Source organism: Cinclus cinclus, chromosome 12, assembly GCF_963662255.1.
Source record: "Cinclus cinclus chromosome 12, bCinCin1.1, whole genome shotgun sequence".
Classification (NCBI taxonomy): domain Eukaryota; kingdom Metazoa; phylum Chordata; class Aves; order Passeriformes; family Cinclidae; genus Cinclus; species Cinclus cinclus.
The window spans coordinates 8,743,982-8,759,438 of record NC_085057.1 but is presented as its reverse complement, the minus strand read 5'-3'; the positions used below and the strand labels follow the sequence as shown (position 1 = coordinate 8,759,438).

At 47.9% G+C, this 15,457-nt stretch overlaps 1 protein-coding gene across 2 annotated transcripts; it reads right to left on the bottom strand.

Moving 5' to 3' along the window:
• Positions 1-653: 653 nt before the first annotated feature.
• On the bottom strand, positions 654-14,909 carry FAM107A (family with sequence similarity 107 member A). Of its 2 annotated transcripts, none has more exons than XM_062500845.1 (4): positions 14,849-14,909; positions 5,171-5,345; positions 1,883-2,039; positions 654-761 (listed from the first exon to the last, which is right to left on the bottom strand). In XM_062500845.1, exons 2-4 carry the CDS (start codon positions 5,338-5,340, stop codon positions 654-656), a joined length of 435 nt encoding a protein of 144 aa, XP_062356829.1. In that variant the 5' UTR covers positions 5,341-5,345; positions 14,849-14,909. The 2 variants fall into 2 exon arrangements, with proteins under 2 accessions (XP_062356829.1, XP_062356828.1); XM_062500844.1 differs by lacking the exon at positions 14,849-14,909 and adding an exon at positions 13,471-13,534.
• Between the last annotated feature and the right edge of the window lie 548 nt (positions 14,910-15,457).

Here is a 15,457-nt window from a genome sequence, read left to right as displayed (position 1 = left end):
AGGTGCTTGTGAAGTTCAGCTGCACCTGCCTGTGCTGCACTGGTAAGGGCACACAGAGCTTGGCTTTTCTGATAGTACAGGTGTGCTGCTGAGATGCACAGCCTCAGCCACGCTCAACTGGCACACTGGTGCAAAGCCAATGACCTTGGGAAAGCCATTATGGTGACCTGGGCTGTTCTCAGTAATACATAGGTTGTCCCTTTTAGTTAGGTTTCTAGGAGGCTCTCCAGAGCTGCAGCTGCCCTCTTGTCTCCTTGTGCCTGGCAAACCTACCTCCAGGAAGAAGCAGGTCTCCCCCAAAGCTGTTCCTACAGAGACTTCCCTGTTTGAAATACAGTGTCTCTAATAATACACTGTGTCTCTAGAGTTAACCAAGAGTTAGCTGGTGGTTAGTGTGCACCCACAGTCTGGGGGGGGGAAAATAACACCATTCTCTCTGCATCCACTTGTGTGAGTACTTTGGTGAATACTGCACTTTTCCCACAGTGATCCCTCCTGGTATGGGAAAACCTTTTCTGTGCCTTCTACTGGAGCAAGTGTTAATAACTGCAAGTAGCCCTGATGGTGTGGCTGGGAATGTCCACCATATACAGAGATTTCAGTGGGGGTGTTGGCGCTGGCGTTGGTACGATCCCGCTGGGTTTTGGCAGAAGCTATGCTGCTTTCTCGTCCCCCATCACTGTTGATGTTCTTCTCAGGTTTTCCTTGACTTTAATGAATTCTGGTGCATGGTCTTCCTGCTTCTCCTGCTCTTTCTCCAGCTGTAAGAAAGAATTCATTGTGAACATGAAAGGACAAAAGGGCATCAGCTATGTTAAAACAGAAGGTTTAATTATTGCTGGGTCCAGTTATTATTGCCCAAAGCTGAATGAGTGTGTAGTGCATGTGTTGTGGCTCTATTTTACAAGCCATCACACCAGACCTGTGTTCACCCCTAGTCTCCTTCTGTCCTGCTGAAACATTAATTTCTTTATTTCCTCCAGGGAGGAACATCTCCATCAGAAAAGCAGAGTAGGGTTTCACTTCAGACCTGGCATGGAGAGGGAAGAAAAGGTTTGAATCCTTCCCAGCAAAGGAGGCCTGTGAGCCTGGGAAAGCTCTCAGCATTAGGTATTGTCTAAGGTGAGGTAAGTCATTGTACTGCCTTACTTTTATGTGTGAAGTCTTCATGGATCTTCCCTAAACCACCTTGTTTCATATTCCTTGTTCTCTGAGAGTGCCAGGCTTTGATTTTCAAATGATATCAGCTTGATGGACGTTGTTGTGTTGCTAATTAAACAAACTGGTTTCATCCATTTGCAGAGCATATACTGGCAAGTAGGAGAGGCAATGACTTTATTCTCGGCAGTAACGAGCCTGCTCACTGCTTGCACTGGTTTGGGTTAGAGGGCAGGCACAGAGCACCTGGGGCATGGCTATGCTGCTGTCAAGTGCACAGTGAATACTGGTTTCCCCAGGCAGAGTTTTGGCCAGGGTACATGCCAGGAATTGTTTCCCAAAGCAGTTTGGGTAAGATTGCAGCAATGTTTCTTCCAGCACTTCTGCAGCCTCTCAGCCTGCACTGTAGGTTCTTGAGCCCTCCTGTGCAGTTTAGGGTGCTTTGAACTGGGAAAAAAACCCCAAGGACACTGTGTGGGACACAGAGGAGACCCGGGGCTTGTAATGGGAGTCCTGGGTGAAGTGGTATAAACGCGGTGGATCTCACTGTGAGGATGAGAGTGCTGCAGCTGTGTGGGGCAGCAGTGGAGGATGTACTTGGGCTCCTGTTCTATGGAGGGGTAGCAGTGCTATACCTTTGGTTGAGCCTCAGCCCACCCATCTCCCCTGTGCCATGTGTCGGGTGGTTAGGAAAATCCAAGGATGGCTGAAAGCTCAGTTCTACCTGATCCAGCCTCTGGTGCCTCTTTAATAGCTCTTTTTCAAAAGGAGACTGCAATTTCTTTGCCTCTTCCTCTTCCTTCTTCTGTTTGATGAACAGGTCTCGCCGTCGGTGCTCGAGCACTCGCTGCAGCTCTGGTTTGCTCTCCACGCCCAAACCTCTGTGGATAAAATGCAGAAAAATGAGGACTAGAGCATCTACAGCTGGGGTTTAACCACTGCCAGCCTGGCAACCCCAAAACGTGGTTTGGTCCTAAATGGAAGCACGGGAGACCTGTGTTCCATGAGATTCATGGGAGAGCCATGAACCAGCCCTGATCCACAAATCCATCCACAAGGTTTGAGGATATTTGATGGTGCCTTGGGCTGCCTGCTTGGGCTGGGCACATGTTGCTGTTCGTGTATGGCACATTTGATGCTTGAAGTTCTACTGATCCCATTGTACTGGGGTACCACGGCTTTCAGTGTCAGGTGTGGAAACGGGACCTTCCTTGAGCTCCTGCTGTTCCTGGCTTTAACGGTGTCAGCTGTAGATTTTGCGGCGTTGAGAATGTGTGCAATAATGCGGATTTTTTTCCCACCAGCAGGGGTAGTCATTGGGCTGCAGGAATTGTCCTGGCAGCTTCTTCCCTCCCCGCACATCCCATCTGAAGCTTTGAAGCTTTGCTTCATCTGAAGCTCTGCTTCGGAGCCGAGGGCCAGCGATCCAGCTGCTGACATGGATAGTTTGGATCAAGAAGCCAAAATGAGCCCTGTGCTTTTCTCCTGGAAGCCGGAGGGTTTGTTGATGGCACAGGTTCCTGACTCCCCTTTGGCCACCTGACGCATCTCAGGTGAACCCCTGTTCTGTGAGGGGACCACAGGAAAGGAGACACAGCAGGGCCATGCAGGCAAGGCATAAATGTGCAGTAAAGAGATGGAAGGTGTTCCCTGAACAAATTTCAGAGACCTCACACTTTGGGTATTGCCACACCTGAAGTAGTTCTGGGTGGTGTTTGGTGTTCCTGTGGGTGCAGGTCTGTGTTGAGAGAGGAGGGGACCTCCCCATGCCTGTGCTAAGGGCTTGACCAGGATGCCCTGGGTTGGGGAGTGCTGTTAATGTAAAGTTCCTCCTCAGCACCAGGAAGTCTCTGTTGACCAAAGGCTGGTTAGTTTTGGCCAAGGTTGTTTGAAAGCAGAGGCCTCAAACCCTGTGAGCAATGGATTTCTTGGCAGGGTGGCAGGTGCTGAGGTGGCACCTCACATCAGAAGAAGCTGAACTGGCAGGCAGGAGAGAGGAACCACCCTCTCCAGATGCAGCAAACCTCTGCACTGCCACAGCATGGCTGAGGTGAGTGCCTGCATCCTTCCAGTACCCCTGGAAGGTACTGGAAGTAAGTACTTCCTATTATAATTTTTTTTTTCTTGCCTAATGACAGGACAAAGTTCACAGCAACATCAGTGAAGGCAGCCATAGCCTTGGCCCTAGAGTTTTCATGATGGTTTTTGAATCAGGAACAACTTGGATGCTGCAAAATTGCTTTTCCCAAGGCTTGAGAGAAGAAAAACCTGCCTTGGCTTGCTAGAGACACAGCTTGCAATGTTGCCTGTAGATTTGTTACTATTCTTTGATTTAATCAGCCTGTGTTAGTGCCCAGAGGTGTTGAGTAAGATAAGGATTTTGTTACACAAGCTGCTGATTTCAGTTGCTTTCCCCTGCTGCTTGAGGGGGAAAAACCAACCAAAGCCGAAACAGGAGCAAGTTGTAATTCCTTCTCTCTCCCCTTCTCCCCCCTCTCCCTCTGTGGTAATATTTAGCAGAAAGCAAAACTGGTGGATTTGAGAGACAAGAAACCAGCAACAGTGGATTACTTTTTGCAGTAGGGTTTGTTTCACATATTTGCTGAGAAATACTTGGGAGGTCAGAGCCAAAACAGGTTTAAACTGATGCTTGAGAGGGGCCACATGAGTAGGTGGTGCAGAATGTCTGTAGTGGAGCTGCCTCCTGCCAGTACCTGGTGGTACACGTGGATATGACACAGTGGCAGGCACAGAGCTGGAACACGAAGAGATGATGTACTTTGTGTTTCCCAGTGTGAAGTGCAGCTCTGGTGCTGCAAGGTCTGCACCTCCTTCACCTCCATTCCTCTCTGTGGCTTCCATTGCAGGGGTTTCTCGTTTCTTTTTTCCATCATGGTTAGACTGGAATAATGTTCTGTGAGTTCAAAGACAGTGCTGCTGGGTGACCCTTTAAACTGAACAGTATCACTAGGGAGGAGATGGTCACTCTCAAGCCAGAGATTTTTAAAAATATCTGGCTGGTATAGTGACATGTGCCTTGATGCCAGAGAAAGGTCCCCGTAATTCTTCTGATTCTGGGAAAATCAAATCAAACCCAAGCCCAGCCAGTGCCAGTATTGATTAATGCACCCTGCTGGCAGGCTTGATTGTTCACTGAATTAATATATGTGTCTGGTTCTTGTGATGACTGCAGTCCTTTAGAACAGAGGCTGTGTTCCTTTTAATTAGGCAGCCAAAGAGCTATTGTGTCAGGGTATTTCAGGGTGTTCAGAAAATGTCAATATAAAGCCAGCAGGTTTTTTGCTGTGCTTAAAAGCCTCTGAGCAGAATATGACTTTATTGCACTGATGTTCAGACAGTTGCTGCAATGGAATGATGTCATTGTAGGTTCTTGATCATTGGTATGGTTTTCCTGATTTTGTATCTGTACCCCCAAAGAGTTAAATTGGGGTGATGGGGTAGGAATTCAGCAATATGAATTCTGACCTGTCTTTACCCATTTGATATTTAGGGAGTTGGTGAGTAGCCTTGTACAGATGATCTCACCCCACTGCTACCTCAGCTTTCAATGGCTGCATCCAGCCTGCACCTATTCTTGCCTCTGGATTGACCTTCAAGTGCACAGGAATGCTGTACATTGCTGGGGACTTGGCAGATTAGTGATGGAGACAGGATAAAACAGAAAACCTCCAAGGGACACCAAAAAGGGGCTGTAAGGATGCTCTGCATCTTCCAGTGCTTGTGACTCTAAAAAGTGCCACCCAATGCTTCAGGATGGCAGAGCAGGGGCTTTTTGTTCTGTTTTGTTTTTTTAAAAGAAATGGTCACATCAGAGAAAAGAGGAAAGGATACAGCAAAAGAGGAGAGGATACTGTGCTTGTTTGCAAGTGAGGGGATTTATCCTGCCATTCCAGCTTGCAGTCTGTCACTGGCACCTGTGCTTCAGCTCCTGAGCTCTGACAGCTCAGCACCTCTTGGACAGCTGCAGTGTCAGGCTGTGACCTCCCCTTACCTTTTGTGGTTCATCAGCAGCTCCCTGTGCAGCTCTTGATGGCTCTTCGAGGCTTTTACAGGATTTAGGAGCTTTTTAGGCTTGATGAGGTCTGGGTTTCCATCTATGTAGTCTGGGTGAGTCAGGATATTCCTACCATCTGGTCGCTCCCGCTGTATTTCTGTGTACATCGATGCTGGAAGGAAAAAGGAGATGTTTGCATGAGAAGCCTCACCCTGCTTGGTGTGAGAACCCTGGGCAAGACAGAGGAGAGGAGCTGGTGCTTGTCCTGGCTGCTTGACACCTGTGTCAGTGTCAGTGTGCTCGTGCCTTCATGTGCTGGTGTGGGTTTTTTAGCGGTTTTAAAAAGTACTCCCTTTGTGTTGTTGATGAGACACATATTAATTAGATCACTTAAATTACTTGCCAGCCACTCGCCTGCTCAGTGGCTGCAGAATTTAGTGCCAAGGATTAATTAATGCAAGATAGATCTAACTGAAACTGGAAGCAGCCATGGATGTAGACTGTGTTGAGCTGCTGCTTTGGATGTTCTGGATGAGGCTGATGGTCCCATAGCACAGGGGGATGCTATGGGATTTAAGGGACTTCTGAAACACTGGCCTGAGGAAGTCCTGCTGTATCTGAAACCTCTTGTCAAGGAAAGATTTTGCTGATAACCTGCTGAACTATTCATCAGGATCGAGTCCAATGCAAAGAAAAGCATCCTTCGCCCATGCAGTCTGTGATCATGCTGCAATAATTTGTATGTTCTGGGTGTAAGAACAAGAGCCCACTGTTTTGGAAGGAATGGCAGCTTGGATTCCAGGCAAACCACAGGGCATGCTCACTGTTGGTGTTTTTCAATTCCTTTACATTTTCTCTTTACAAAAAACTCCTATTCAAAGTGAGTGCAAAGCACAAGTTATAAGACAAACTGCATGTGGTGGGCTGTGTCTTTAAATGAGGAGCACAGTAGGTCTGCCTCCAATTATCCAGTGTATGGTCTAATCAGGGGCTGAGAAAGAGCAATTTATTCCTGACTATTCACTTGAACAATTTGGAAGTTTACCAGTAAGAACCAAAAAAGTCAGGAAAAGGGTGTAGGCAGCTTCATGTCTTTAGGTGTCTCATTATTACAGTATTTTTGAGGACTACTGTGAAGTTATATGGGTTGATGGAGCTGGAAGAAAAACAGTTGTTCAGTAATGTTGCCTCTTTCTCATATTTCAATCTCATGTATAAAAGAAATAAAACCTTTTTAAAAGAGAAATCAATAAAAAAAGCCAAGAGAAAGCTGGCTAGGTCATTCTTTCACAGTCAGTAAGCACTTAAAAATGTGAAGTGGATTGCAATCAAACAGAATTGTGTAAGGAATAATACTGCTGAAGAAAAGATTCAATATCAAACAACTTCTCATTGAATGTTAATGTGGCCAGTGCCCTACTGCTTTGGGAACAAAGGAAAACAAATCAGAGCCCATTACAGGAGTGTAATTGGGGTGAATAGTTCGGTACATATTTAAAGGGTGCTTGAAAGCTGGAACCAGTGATTTTTTTTTTTTATCATATTATTTTCCTCTAGGATCACACATCACTGCTGGCAGAAGGGAAGGTGGTGTAGTTTGATGTTTGGTACCTGACTCAAACCCTTGCAGGGCTGGACTCCCCAGGCTGAAACTGGGAGCTCAGCCTTGCCTTCCAGAGAGATGCGGGATTGAAGAGCAGCAAAGGGTTAAGGCAGTGCAATTTCATGGCTAATTTTTGTTAGATGAAAGCCAGGTTTTGAACAATGAGAAAACATATCAGATTTTCACTGGGGTAAAATGGCTTCATTTTTTTTCTTGTACTTCTCTTTTTTTTTTTTTTCCTTTTCCTTTCTCCACAGAAGAGGCAGAGAAAAGACAAGGAACGAAGCTACAAAAGCAAAGGTTTGTTTTGGCATGAATGAAATGGTTGAACTCCTATTTCAAATGGTAAAGCTACATCTTCCTTTTTTAAACTGAAACATCTCTCCTTGGGGTAACTTCAATAAAATGCCAGGTGTTTTTAATGGAAACACTGTTTTTGGAAGCTATGTTAATATATTAGGCTTAATGTCACCATGTATCCCACTGCCTTTTCCTGCTGTTCCTGTTTAGTCCAGAGCTGTGTCACTCCAGTGACACAGATGGCCACACTTGCTTGTGTGTTGTCTCCAAATCCTGATGCATGTCAGGAGAAGGGCTGGGACATGTCCATCTTGGATTTGTTATCTTAAACCCACTTGATGTGCTCTGCTACAGGATAATGCAGTGAGTAGCAAGAGTGGAAGGATTATGCAGCCAACCAAGCCTGAAGGACCAACCTGAGTGTGTAAATGGCTGAAACTCAGGTGACTTTGGTATTTTTCTCTGGACCAATTAGCTTTTGGGTCCTGTTGTGGTAGCTCTTGGGGCACTGGTGAAGCACTGTTGTTTATTAAATACTGTTTTTCCCTGCCTCCATGATGTATGGTTTTCCTTTTGCAGCTCAGGAGTGGGAGTCACTTCTTCCCTACCCCAAGATCCAGATCCTGGGAGATTTGGTTGGGCAGGCTTCCCCCACATCCACATAGGTCTAACACCCAGCAATGCACATTCATGGAATGGTGTCATCAGTCCTTCAGTCTGGGGTTGTGATATTTCTCCAGACACCCAGGATGATCAGGGAAGGGCCCCCTTCTGTCTTATGTGGCATTTTGAGGGAGCACCGAGGTGAGCCTGGAGGTTTTGGATGGGCTAAAGTGGTTACTTCCAGACTGCAGCAATCTAACATTGCATGAGTGAGGCTTGCAAAGAAACAGCAATTTATCAACCTATTCACTGAAGGAAGATGGGGAACTTTCCCCTTAAACTAAAACAAATTAAGAAAAAAACTGGGGAGGAAGGAGTGGGAGGAACTGAAATGGACTGGAAGCTTTTCTGGCTGGGTTCTGTTAAACCAGCATATGAAAGTCCTCATGAAGAGTGCAATTTGCCTCAATAGACTGTGGGGGCCAGGACACAGCAGTTGCCTGCTTGGTTTTCATGGCCCTAGATGTGCCTTGGGGTGTGCAGATACCCACCGGTGGGTTTGGCTTCCCATGAGTGTCTGTACTGCTGCCCTGGGGACAAAGTCAAAGCCCTGACTGGGACTGGAAGGAGCCTTGAACCTCTCTACAAGAATAGCACTTTAAACCTTCAGATGCCCTCAGCCTGGAACAATTCAATGAATGTCTTCATTTGCACTGAGGAGAAAAAGAAAAATGAGAATATAAAAATACTGGTGTGTATGGAGCACAGCTTGGGGTTATGCTGGGGGTAAGGATGGGGCATCCTTTCTCCTGCAGGTTGGCAAATAGGACCAGTGCAAAATGTTTGTCAGATCTATCATTTCTGAGACCTGAGGTAATGCATGTCTGTGTAACAGAGACAGAGTGCTATCAGGCTGTTTTTTGTCATTATTTATGGTGCTGGAGGTGTAAATCAAGCCAGGTCTCTGCAGTGGATTTACAGCAGGATGTCTGGTTTTGCATGATTCGGCTGCAGATCAATGAACAAGGCTCTGCTTTGGCACCTCCCTGGCCACCACCATAAATCAGCAAAAGGTGTGGGACATTTTTATTTTGTTCTTTGCAAGACACAAACAAAAAACCAAATATGGATGTTAATACCCTCTGCTGTACCGAGGAAGACAGTGTGACCTTTTAAATAGGTCTGCTTTGAAGTGTTGCTAATAAAAAGGAACTCTGTTTGCTTCAACAGGCTCAGGCTTTTGCTTGCTTTTAGGTATTTTCCTTTTCCTCATTTCTAGAAGTTTGAGGCTTTCTAGGGAATGTGTGTTTCCAGCTGCTTTTCTGTTAGTAAAAAGCAAGACTGCCAGGATGAGGATGCCAGGGCCACTGGCAGGTACTTGGACATAACACATGGTGTTGTCTCCTCTCTCAACCATAATGTGAAATGAGCCTCCAGTCTCTATTAGTTTTCTAAGAGACCACACAGGGAATTTTCAGTGTCTTTGAAGTGGCCCAGAGATCAGACACTCTCCTGCCCCAGGGTGTGGGACTGACCGGAGGAGAAAAGTGACATTTTAGTATCTTCTTCTGTTCTGATCTAAAGCAAAGCCCAAAGTCCTGCTCAGACCACCTGGAAATACTTATAAATACCGCAGTTCCTGGGAGAGTTGCAATAAAATCATCACTCTGCAATCCTGGAACAAATTGTTTCCGATTCTGATTATGCTCAGCTGCAATATTTTTGGGAAACAGGGTATCAGGCAGCTTTGGTGAAGCACTAAATGCTTTGAAAGCATGAATGCTGCAAATATATATTAAATATGGTCTACTAGGAGTGTAAAACACAGTGTGCTGCTTGGGGTGCTGAGGGGCTTTTGTGCAGCCCCCCAGAACAAGGAGAAAGGTTTTAGCCTGCTCCCGAAGAGAAGGAGAAAGAGGAGAAGGGAGAGGACTGGCTCATGCCCAAGGACAAGCATTGAACATGAGGGTTTGGCCACAGCTGGAGCTGGGCTATGCTTCCTTTGGCTGCTGCTGCTTTTTGGTTTTCCCTCATAAGGAGGAGATGCCCTTCACATAGCATTTATTTAGGATTAAGAAACTTGTCTGCTGGTGGTGGATTGCTGTGTGAGCCCCTCTGCAACAGGACTGTGCACTGCTGCTGGCAGCCTGTGCTACCGTCCTGTCGGGATGGAAATAATCCCCAGGAATGTTAAAGGGATTAACAGTCTTGGAAAAGCAGGTAACCAGAGGGACGCAGCTCTGCTTACGGCTGCCTACATGGCTACAGCTGTTCTTTACAAGGAAAAAACTAAACAAATCAGAAATTGAGTTAATCCATAGCTGTTGGATTTGGAAAGCTGCAGAGTGGAGGTCTGGGGTCCTGCCCAGCACCTGCCAACCTGCACCTGTACAGAATGGAGAGTACAGCAGGACAGCAGCTGCTTGTTGCAGGTTTTTATGTGAAGTGCCCAACTTGTGTTTTGCCAAGGTCTCCTTGACATCCTGCCCCCTGTGACATCTTGTTTTCCCCCTGCACATCCCTCAGCCCTTTCCCATGCCACCTGCATCCTTAAACTGCAAAGCTGTCAATGCTGCCTTATGGAGCACAGGTCAGGGCTCAGCTTTAGCTGAAATCTAGAAAGCAAATGTAGTTCACAGTGTTTTATTTCTGCTGTCTGTGTCACTTGAGAACTGAACTAGAGCATCTCCGAAGAGTTTTGTCAATGGGACCAGATGATGACCAAACTGCTTTTGTTAAAAATACTGTATTGGCATCCATTTCTGTGCAAATGACAGGCCTTTGGGAAATGCCAGCCATGGAAAAGCAGTCAGAAGGCATAATTTTGGGAATGAGATCTGTATTCAGAGGACATTGCTCTCTGTAACCTTGTGACACCCTGTTCCATGGTAGAAGGGAAAAGACTGGGCAAAAACTGCAGGATGTCCAGGCTCAGAGCCCTGGATCTGGGTTTGTAAAACCACTGATCCAAGAGACCATTTCCTGAGAAGAAATGATGACTTAAAACTGTGGTTACAGGGAAGAACCTATGCTTTTCTGGATGCCTGATATTTATTCATGAATGCATCTTTTTTAAAAGAACCAAGAGATTAATGAAGGGCTGCTGACAGCAGCTGGTCATACATGTCTTGCAAGTCAGGCAGCTGCAAAACCAACACATCAGTGTGGGCCAGCAGAGCCAGTTTAAAGCTATTTACACAAGTAACCTGAGCCTGGGGATAATGCAGGTTTCTGATGCTTTTAACTGCAATTATGGCAGAAATCATCCCTTTTCTGGGCCTCAGAACCCAGCAACATCCAGTCCCTGGGGAGTCCTCCTTCCCCTAGGGTGAGAATAGGAGTCCCTCACCCCCCTTGGGAAGGCTGAAAGCAGCAGGGCTTGTCCTCAGTCCCCACAAGTGATTGCATGTGCAGATGGAGGTTTTTGGGATCTTTGAACTGGCTTCTGATACTTTTAAGCACATGCATGCTTTTCTCTGTTAACCAGAACTTAACTTTTTGTTTCATTTTAGAGTATGGCCTTTCTGTGTCTGAAGTTGGAGTTTGGCTCTACAGCTTTTCTTGTGAGAGAATAATGGCAGAAAAGGTTATGTATGTTAAGTCTGACAAAGAATGAAGCTGAAAGTTTGTCATTGATTTAGGATTCTTCAATTCATGGCACTTGCTAATTTGCATGATTTTTCTAGTGTTAATTAACTGTATTTTAGAAATACAGAACAGCTGGGGTTGACAAAATGGGAAAGAATTCCATGTCAGTCTCTGAAAGCCCCAAAGCTTTGTCTGATCACAGCAGCTTCCAGATGTTCACCTGTATTGCAGAGGATCACCTGCCAGGAGGACAGGAGGTTTGACCTCAAAGCCAGGCACTTGCTTTAGGAAGCCCCTTTCTGCATGGTTGGTGGGTTCAGGGCAGAGGGAGGCACCCACATGTGGGTGCTGTTTAATGGTGAGGCTCGCAGTGCCTGGATGCCCTTTGGTGGGTGAGTCCCCACAGCTGAGCCCACAAAATGTGCCTTATCACCTCAGTAATCTGTGTGCTGCTGTTGCAACAACCTGGAACAAAATAGCTGTAATTCACATTAGCTTAATGACTGCTGTGGCTTACTGCCCTGGTGATTGATGATGATGATGATGGTAATAATGATAATAATAATGATGATAATAATAATAATAGTACTAATGTGTGCCCAAAGATTAACAGATGCTAAACATTACCCTCCCTGGGTGAGATGGCACGAGCTCCCATCCTCACTGTGATTTTGCTCTCCTCTGGCTCCAGCTGTGCCAGCAGCTCAGGAGCAGCTCATACCGACAGAGCTGGCACGCTCCCCTGTGCTTGTCACCAGGCCACCGTACCTCTGATAAATGATATGTGTGCCCTGGGAAGGAGTCAAAGAGCCTTTGTCTGCTTTTAATCTATAGTTTTAAATAATTAAGCAAGGCTAATTCTGGTATTTATAATGCACTAGGGTGAGTGTAACTCGATGTGGCTGCTGTGGGAAGCAGTTCCCAGCTATCAAGTGGCTGCCTCAGGGCAGCAGGTGCTCACACCCCAGGTCCCCTTGCCTTCACTCCGCCCTGATGGTCAGAAATAAACCCCACGAGGTCACAAGGTCAGAAGGGCGGAGAAAACCCTAATGAAAATGTAAATCAGGGCTGGGGGACACATCTCTGCAGCTCCCAGTACAGCTGCCACGTGCCACTGTCCCTACCTCTGTGTCACTGCTGAGCACATGCTGGGGATGGGGCTGCTCACCTGTACAGCCACTGCACCCCTCCAGTACAGCCAGTGCTCTCTCACTGCATAGCCAGTCTCCCCAGTTTGTCCCCAGTCCTGCCTTCCCTTGCTGAGCCCTGTGCCAGCACTGCAGCCCCAGGGCTGGATTTGCACCAGCCCAGCATTGCCTAAAGGTGCACGGAGCAGGTGCTGGGCTCGGCCTGGGCTGCTCACGTGTCTCCACCTGCGGCCACCCCAAAGGTAAAGGACTCTGGATGTCACCATGGTCACCCCCTGAATTTTGCATTCACGCACATGGATTTAGAAGAGAGAAATCCCACCAGGTTTGAGGCTTGCTGAGCTGTCTGGAGTGTAGAAGTTACCAGTTGGAATGCTTGTAATGTCAGGCAGCAGTAAGTGCCTCTCTGCTGCCAGGCAGGACTGAGTGTGCTGGTTAATAATTTCATTTAATTACCTTGGACTGTGATAAGCAAAGATAGCAAAGCTGGAACCTTAGTCTGTTAGCAATCACCAAGACGTCCCGTGCCTTTTACAAACAGCGTGTGGAGCACTGGTTTAGTTTTGTTAGACAGTGGCAGATGCTTAACAGTCCTTCTTGACAATCATAAACTTAGTTTTAATATCTCACCAAATATTTGCTCTGTACATTTGCATACCAATGACAGAAATGCACAGCAATCAGTAATGAATGCTTAAAGTTAGTTCGAAGGTATTTTGTTAAATACAGAAAATATCCTCCCATGTTGTTTTGCGGGGATTGCATTAGCCCCCTGTCCAGCCCAATGCCTCTCCAAGAAGAAGGTTTGAATTGCAGGATGGGTATTCTAAGGGAATTTCTTGTGGGATATGGAAAGGCAGAAGAAGAAGGGCATCTTCTCAACCAGCTACTCAAGTATTAAAGTAACATGATATCTCAAATAAAATAAACCCGGGTCCCAAGTCACCTGTGCACACAGTGCCGAGCAGCCCCGGGGGATGAAGCAGCCCGTCCCCGCAGCAGGGAGCCCCGGAGGAGCGGGGATCCCCGGGGCAGTCTGGGGAGCCCGGGCTTACCTGATTTCCTCAGGGAGGCCCTGGGGAGCCCGGGGGGCAGGTGCTGGCCTGTGTCCCACGACATGGGGCTGTGCCGAGCCTGCCGCTGCCGCCCGCCTGCGCTCGTGCCCGGGTGACTTTTGGCCGGTCCAAGGAAGCTGCCAGCCTCCTGGCAGGTCCCCACGGTGGCAGCAGGACGGAGGATCACGTGGAGGTGGCTCTGCTTCGGCTCTGCCTCCCTGCTGCTCCTGCCACCCCTCCAGGACCTCGCTGAGAGCTGGGGCTCCGCTGCCAGCAGCTGCTGGCCTTGCTGGCTCTTCAGTGCCGGTCCCTCTGCCGCCCTGAAAACTTCTTCCCTTTGCTCTTTGTTGCCTGATGATGTTTTCCCAGGATGGACGAACAATCTAATCGCTTTTTCTCCCCAGAGCGAACAGCCCAGTGCGTGCCCAGGCACCCGAGCTGCCCGCTCGGCACAGCCACTGATGCTGGTGGCGAGGTCGCGTCCCTGCTCCACGGAGGACGATTCCTCCTCAACGTGCCTTAACCACGCTCCTGGAGAAATCAGATCGCCCCAGAGGAAGCCGCACGCCCACTCTCTTTAGCAACCACTGCAACAGCCAAGCCGGCACCAGGGCAACCGCTCGAGGTATCGTGATTATTCCCTGGCATGTTGCAACACCCTGTCATCCACCGACTGCAGCACCCCAGGGCTAAGGGCTGCGAGAGGGAGAAGCAGCCCCTACACAGGGCCAGGGGTGTCCTGGTGACATCAGAGCTTGTGCGATGCCACAACATCGCTGCCCCAGGTCTTCTGCTGCTGGGATGCAGCCCCTGTCTGAACTGGGCTTCTTGTCCCCACCATCACTGTGGCTGTGCCGTGTTGGCTGTCCCTGAATTGTCACAGCCTGGGAAACCAAAGGCTGCAAAGGTGGGGGAGAAGAAGGGGTTAAACCACTCCAGAAGCCCTTTTAGCTCTTTAGTGGGTTCTGTGGTCCAGTTCTGCCCAGGTTGCCCAGTGCCAGCCTGCAGTGTCCCAGTCCCAGGAGGGTCAAGGATGAAGCAAAACCATTTTCACATGAAAGAAAGGGATCAGGAAAGCTGGGGGGGCACCACTGGGGTGGTCACACTCTGCAGCACCCAAGGGTGTTGGGTGTTCTGGTCTGACACTCCCAGCCCTGTGAAGGACTGGAGAAAGAAGCCAGGTTCTCATGGACATAGGTGTGCTCTTTCACTTGCACCTTTCCATAGTTTGCACCTCTCCACATCCCAACATTGTCCCTCCTCCCAGCCATGTTTCCCAGCCAAGGGCTCAGCAGTACCAAGTGTGAGCAGAAGCCTCAGTCCCTCCTAGTTTGCCTCCAAAGCTCTTTGATGTTCAGCATGAGCTGCTGGCACTCACCTGTACTGCCACTCCCTGGCTTCTTGTTTCCACTTGGACCCTTGGACTGAAGGGAATATTCTTTCTGGAAGAAAAGACAAGAGAGAAATGAGAAAAGACTGTATAGGTATTGCTCATCACAGGAGATGAAACATAGAATAAGTTGCTGGTCCTTTGCTACCGGAGACTAAAAAAAAATTATTATTATTATTATTAACCTCCTGAGCAGGAACTGTTCAGTTTAATTGAGATGGGGCCTCAGATGCAGGAAAGGAGAAGCAGGCTGGTCCTTACTCCAGTGTGTGTCCATGTGCCTGTGAGCATGGTCAGCCTGACCTGTCCAGACGTGGATTACTCACAGGCATGGTTTGGAGGACCCCACACAGCTTTTGCACCTAAACCAAGGCTGTGGCAAAGGAGATGCCTTTAACTGGGGAGGATGTACAGTTTTTCAAGCTGTGACCTCACAGCCCATGTGTGCCCTACAAGATTTTCGTGGCCCAGCAGACTCCCCTCAGATCACGCCTTGCCCCATGCCCTGGCTGCTCATTGCACATTCCAAAAATACCACTTGGATCAATTTGAATGGGAAAGAAAATGGATACACATCTATGTTATTCCCCTTGGGTC